General features: G+C 46.7%; 1 protein-coding gene across 1 annotated transcript; it reads left to right on the plus strand.

The window, feature by feature from the left end:
* Positions 1-534: 534 nt before the first annotated feature.
* PHF5A (PHD finger protein 5A) lies at positions 535-979 on the plus strand. The gene has a single exon (XM_018573304.1). The coding sequence runs from the start codon at positions 556-558 to the stop codon at positions 886-888; it is 333 nt and encodes a 110-aa protein (XP_018428806.1). The 5' UTR covers positions 535-555; the 3' UTR covers positions 889-979.
* The last annotated feature ends 5,771 nt before the right edge of the window (positions 980-6,750 follow it).

The following is a 6,750-nucleotide window of genomic DNA, read 5'->3' on the forward strand; positions in this document are numbered from 1 at the left end:
TAATATCTGATACGTCCCCTATGTGGGGACCATATAATTGATTTTTAGAACAGGGAGATGGAAGAAGAGCTTGCTCTGTCCACCCCACGCATCGACCTGGTATTGCAGTGTGGTCGGGGCCCGGGAGGGAGAAGAAAGAGAGAAAAAGAGAGAGAGGGGCCTGGGAGGGAGAAGAAAGAGAGAAAAAGAGAGAGAGAAGTCTGCAGTAGTAGTGCTCCTCATGCATGCTTGCAGCTGAACAGGCCTAAGAGTCCCACTGACAAGGTATTTGTTGTCTCTGCATATCTGGTCCGCGAGAGAACGCATTGTGCACACTCTGTCTCCCTCTTGTGGCCCTTCAGACAGAGGCGGGGCTATGCTAATCTAACCTCGTTAGGTCTAGACGACGGGCACCTGGCAAAGTTATTTGGGCGTGGCCTGTCTCAGCGAGCAGGCATAGGCGGCTGTGCTCGTCCCCGTTCGGGCCTTGGCAATTTAGGGTTATCGCTTCTCGGCCTTTTGGCTAAGATCAAGTGTAAAAAAAATCTTCTGTTCTGTGGCAGACAGCAAGGGAAGATGGCAAAACATCATCCGGATTTGATTTTCTGCAGGAAACAAGCTGGAGTCGCCATAGGAAGATTGTGTGAGAAATGTGACGGGAAGTGTGTGATTTGTGATTCCTATGTACGTCCCTGTACACTAGTGCGCATCTGCGATGAGTGTAACTATGGATCTTACCAAGGACGTTGTGTGATCTGTGGTGGCCCCGGAGTATCAGATGCTTATTACTGCAAAGAGTGCACCATTCAAGAGAAAGATAGGGATGGTTGTCCCAAAATTGTCAATTTGGGCAGTTCCAAAACAGATCTTTTCTATGAAAGGAAGAAGTACGGCTTTAAGAAGAGATAGTGAAAAGGCGGAATCTCTTTCACGGTAGCAGTTTTATATGTTTTGCTGGAACTGTTCATATTTTATGTATTGAATGGAATCAATAAAATGTTTTTACAAAATAAAAAAATAAAAAATCTTATCAGTTTAATATCTGATACGTCCCCTATCTGGGGACCATATATTAAATGGATTTACCTTTCACAATAGCAGTTTATTATGTTTTGCTGGAACTGTTCATATTTTATGTATTGAATGGAATCAATAAAATGTTCTTACAAAATGAAAAAATAAAAAAAATCTATCAGTTTAATATCTGATACGTCCCCTATCTGGGGACCATATATTAAATGGATTTTTAGAACAGGGAGATGGAAGAAGAGCTTGCTCTGTCCACTCCACGCATCGACCTGGTATTGCAGTATCTCCAGGACCGGTGCACCCCTCTCTTATCCAGTTTTCCAAAATCAGAAGAATTCAACAATTCCAACTACTTCAGCAACAACACAAATGCCCAGGCTGCCTTCTCTTCTCTTGCACTCGGCCGAGGAGCAAAGTCAAGCCTTTTTGGATTGGGGACACAATGCTCGTCTGTCCATGTAGCTCGGATTTGTATGTTCTTAATAAAGTTCACTCTTGCTCTGTGGTGTTTGTGCATGTTTGTGCTTTTTCTGGGTGCCCCACGACATCGGTGTCCCTATGTGCCGACCTGTGGTCGGGGCCCGGGAGGAAGGGAGAAGAAAGAAAAGGAAAGAGAGAGAAGTCTGCAGTAGTAGTCCTCCTACTTGCAGCTGAACAGGCCTAAGAGTCCAACTGACGAGGTATTTGTTGTCTTTGCATATCTGGTCCGCGAGAGAACGCATACCGCAGACTCTGTCATCCTCTTGTGGCCCTTCAGACCGAGGCGGGGCCATGCTAATCTAACCTCGTTAGGTGTAGACGATGGGCACCTGGCATGATGGGAGAAGGACACGGGCACAGTGCGAGAGGGGGCCCAGGGTTGGCATTTGCAGGAGCAGTGCTGCCTGTTAAGTTGGGAGCAAGCTCTTCTTCCATCTCCCTGTTCTAAAAATCCATTCAATATATGGCCCCCAGATAGTGGACGTATCGGATATTAAAAGTGATAAACAGATTTTTTTTTAAGCCTGTGGAGCGTGTTTCGAAAACGAATCCCCTGTGAACAAAAAAAGTGAATCGTGAAATCACATGTAAAAAAGTGCACAGTGTGTGCTTGGTCCTTCGAAAAGGGGCAACAATTTCCCGACCCCCCGGGGCGCAAGGGACCTGACAGGGGCTAGGAATACTTTGGTCCACCTACCCGAAGGCCGGCGAACCCCTATCCTAGGGGAACCTGCCGAAACAGGTCCCACAAGTACTAGGTTGGGGGCTTTCCCAAAGGGAGACCCCCCAGGTAAAAGACAGAGAACCCTATATAAGGGCACATAATCTCCTCCCCAACATCGGGAAAAGGCCCCGAAGGTACCCGCACCCTCAGTCTCTGTGGGTCAATTTCAATCAAAAAAGCCAATCGTGCATAAAGTGCAATAAATAATCTAATGTGCCAGCGCACCACGCTGACAGGCCTTAAGGGCTGGATTGCAAAAGAGGTCCTAGAGGCATTGTGCAAAAACTGCTGGAGTGCCGTGACCTTTTGTCAGTGATTGGGGTCCCACACCCAAAGTGATTCTCTGGCCCTCCCGGGATGCCACCCCCAGGGGGCACACCACCACGGGCTCTGCCGCCCCCCAGCCAGACCAAGCAAGCAGCCGTTCCCATCAGAAGGTAGCACCTTCAGAGGTCCCTCCCCACTGGGGTCAACCCGCTACCTACGGGCCTGACGCATCCAGCAGGGACTGAACACCTTCCGGGAACCAACAATTACACCGGAGAATTCTAAGACACCTCCACCTCTCCATAAGCAACAGTGTCCTTTCTCCTCCGGCAACTGATATTTTTCAATCAAAAATCTGTTCTTATTAATGTAATAAAATATACAAACACAAGCTATACAATCGGGGTACATTCTACCTTGTACCCTGTACTCGATGGTGAGTTCTCTGGGGCCCCGGAGTCATAGTTATGACTAGTGTAGCGCTCACCCCCGAATGATCGGGTCTTCTATAGCCTGTCTAGGGATTTCTAAAACACATGACTGCCCTAATAGCACCTACCACCTCCAGTGGTTACCGACAAATTGAAGTACAGACAATAGCTCCCAGATGATTCTCTTTTATTTATGAAACTTTAAGGAGAGAGGGAGAGGGTCAGACACATCCAGGATGAGGTAGACTCCTTTGACTTGAAATAGAGCATAGTAACTGATAGACATGTGCGATTCGTTTCGAATCGAAATTCGTACGAATTTCCTGAAATTCGGAAGCATCCGAAATCCGAATTGCAGTTTCCGAATTATATACGAAATTCCGTTAACGAATTTCGGATCCGAATGTCGTTGAAACGGGAACTAATATTACCCCTGTAAATGAGGTTTAACAACATGGCAAGATTTTTTTTTTAATACGAAATTCCGCTGCTGCTGAGGGTTGCATTACAATACAGGCAGGAAATACGAAATTCCGTTTATTTTCGTTCGGTTACGAACATTCGTTATGATGAAGTTAAAAAGCAAAAATACCTTTTTAATATATTGGAGTTGATGGTAGTTTTTTTTTATACGAAATTCGGATCTGAAAACCGTTAACGGAATTTCGTATTTCGGATAAAAAAACCAAATACCATCGACTCCAATATTAACAAAGGTATTTTTGCTTTTTAACTTCATCATAACAAATGTTCGTAAAGTTACTAAAATGTGAAGAAACTAACGAAAATTCGTATTTCGTACGAATCCGAATTGAGTTTCGGACACGAATTACGAAATAACGGTTATAACGGAACACATTTTTTGACGGCGCAAAAGTCTAGTAACTGATGCCATCACAGACTTGGACCTTTTAAGTCATACTGTGTGGAGAACTTCTGGCAAGCAGTACTTTCAAGGTTCTCATCCATGTCCAGCTCCAGCATGAGTGGCTGACCACTGGGCCTGCAGGCTCAGGCCCCAGTGTCAGTTCCAGGCTAGTCCCCAGGCTTAGGCCTAGCCAATTCTGTCTCAGCAGCCACCTGTCCCTCCCCCAGGAGGAGCCTGGGGAGGGACGAGACTTGCATCAGCCACACTGAGCATTTATCTCCTCTCCCAGCATGCATCACTGCTACTGTCCTACAGTGATTGGCTGGGAGACATAAATGCCCATTGCAATCCTCATTGGCTGCTCTGCTCTGTGTGGTGCCACACCAGGCAACAGGCAGATACAGCTTCACAGATTGCTCTGTATTAGTTGAATTGAACATAGCTTACAGATATATCTTATCACTCCTATTAGCAGGGTGCTACAATAGTATTTGAGGTTGAAAAAAGACACTGGTCCATCAAGTCCAACCTATAGAGTGTATGCATGTGAAGCTACATGTGTGAGTGTGGATGAGTCCATGTGCCATCTTCTTCATAAGTGTACCTGTACCACTATATGTTGCAGTCTGAGGAAATCGTCCAAGTGATTTTTGAATGATTTGACACTCTTAGCCAAGATCACTGCTTGAGGCAGCGAGTTCCATACCCTGAGCGCTCTTACTGTGAAGAAGCTCCTACGCCCCTTGTGCTTTTTTCCACTAATTTTAGATGGTGGCCTCTAGTCTTTGTTATGGAGGTTACTGTAAAGAGTTTATTAGTGATGTTGCTATCACCATTGAACAGCTTGTACAAGAAAATCATATCTCCCCTTAATCTCCTCCTCACTTCCAGAGTAAACATAATTTAGATTTAGTAACCTTGTCTCGTAGCTTTGGTGCTCCATCCCCTCAACTAATTTGGTTTCCCTTCTCTGGACTCTCTCCAGTTCAAGGACATCCTTCCTGTAGACTGGTGACCAAAACTGGACCGCATACTTCAGGTGAGGCCGAACCAGCGATCTATAAAGTGGCAAAATTATAGATGTGTCTCTGCAGTACATTCCCTTTTTAATACAAGACAGAACTCTGCTCGCTTTGTTTACTGCGACCTGGCATTGCAATCTATTATTCAGCTTGTGGTCTACAATGACCACCAGATCTTTTTCCATTTGTGACTTCCTTAGTGGAGTTCTCCATTAGTGTGTAATCCGCTTGCCTATTGTCTTCTAAAGTGCATCACTTTACATTTATCAACATTGAACCTCATTTGCCATATATTTGCCCGCTCCCCAACTTTATCCAGTCCTCCTGTAGTGTTAAAACGTCTAAGTCCGTGTCTATTACCCTCCCAATTTTGGTGTCATCAGCAAACACTGAAATATTGCTATTCACTCCCTCTCCGATATCATTAATAAACAGGTTGAATAGCATAGGACCTAGCACAGAGCCCTGAGGCACCCCGCTCATGACCCTAGACCAGAGTGGATTCTTATCTATATTAAACCTGCCTTTTTCCTGTGTATACTAAGGGAAAAAAAGGTATTCAACACCTCGGCCCGCTCCCTGTGATTAGATTCCCGTTTCCGTCCTTTATTGCGCCTATCTGCTCCTTTCTTACCTTTTTTACTGTTTATGTTTTGGAAGACTTTTTGGGGTTTTCTCTTACTGGCTTTGGCAATATGTTTTTCGCACTCTATTTTAGCTGCCTGAATTTCATGTTTACATCTTTTATTACATTCTTTGTATTTCTGGAAAGCTAATGCCGTCCCCTCCGTCTTATATTTTCTAAATGCTTCTTTCTTGTCCTTGATGTGTTGTTGCTTTACGGTTCTATCTAGCCATACCTTGATCTTTTAATTTTATTACCCAATGGTAATATAAAAGGGGAGTGTGTCCGGAGTGGAGTTTCCTGAAAAAGAAAGAGTTACACTTCTCACCTTTCTCAAGGTTCTCCATCTAGGAACGGAAGACATTTTTGCCTGGATTCCTTCTCGAAGTGCGCTTTCATGCTCTTCTTGGTCTCCTCCAGGTCCTGCCTAACGTCCCAGCCGCAGTGTTGAAGGTCCTGCAGGGACTGCAACTGACGCTGCAGTCTCCCGAGTTCCCTCCACCTGGCACACGCTGGCGACCACTTGCCTGAAAGAAGCTGCGCAGCTTGACTTTCCCAAACTCCCACTTACCCACTTTTCCGAAGAGCGGTTTCTCCCCCTGCCAGGTGACGTACAGTTCTCTGAGTTCCCCCAGCAATTCCTCATCTTCCAGCAGGGTGCAATTCAACTTCCAGGAGCCCGGGCCCAGAAGTGAATAGCCCTGTGGTCAGAGAAAAAGCAGGAGACCATGGAGCATCCAGGGGGGCGTACACATTGATGAGCCTAACTGGCTCTCCCCCCCCCTCCCCCCAACCGTCTATGACCAGAAGGCGGCCACAGACGAGCTCAGGGACGGATTCAACCGTGAGACGCCCTCCCCTGACAAGAATGGCTATACCCGCAGACTTAGTCGCCACCCCCAGACCAGTAAGAGAGGCCATGGGTCCACTCGGAGGACAGAGTGCTGTACCTCCTAGAGTAGGGTAGGGCGCATTCCTGCAGCATGAACACAACGCTACGCTGGGAGGAGAGAAAAGTCAGCACCATCTGCCTTCTAGACGTATCCTTGATACTCCTCACATTGATGGAAAAGATGGAGATCTCAGCCATAATGTAGAGAGAGAAAAAGGGCTAGTCGGCAGGGGCCGCTGCTTGCCTCCCCTGGAGGGGCTCGAGTCCATCCGCTGTCTCAGGGGACTGACCCGTGTCCTGCTCAGCGGCTCTCTGCGCCAGGAGTACTTCGATCGCCTCGTTGAGTCCAGCCATGGCGTCTGCCCCTGGTTGGGGGCCTTCCTCCACCACTGCGGTCACCGAAGCCTCGATTTTCTCCTCCCGCATGTCCTCG

This window comes from Nanorana parkeri, unplaced genomic scaffold (genome assembly GCF_000935625.1).
Source record: "Nanorana parkeri isolate BGI_ZX_2015 unplaced genomic scaffold, ASM93562v1 scaffold2325, whole genome shotgun sequence".
Lineage (NCBI taxonomy): Eukaryota > Metazoa > Chordata > Amphibia > Anura > Dicroglossidae > Nanorana > Nanorana parkeri.

Coding starts and splice junctions, on each gene's coding strand:
- PHF5A (XM_018573304.1), top strand. CDS start 556: ATGGCAAAACATCATCCGGATTTGATTTTCTGCAGGAAACAAGCTGGA.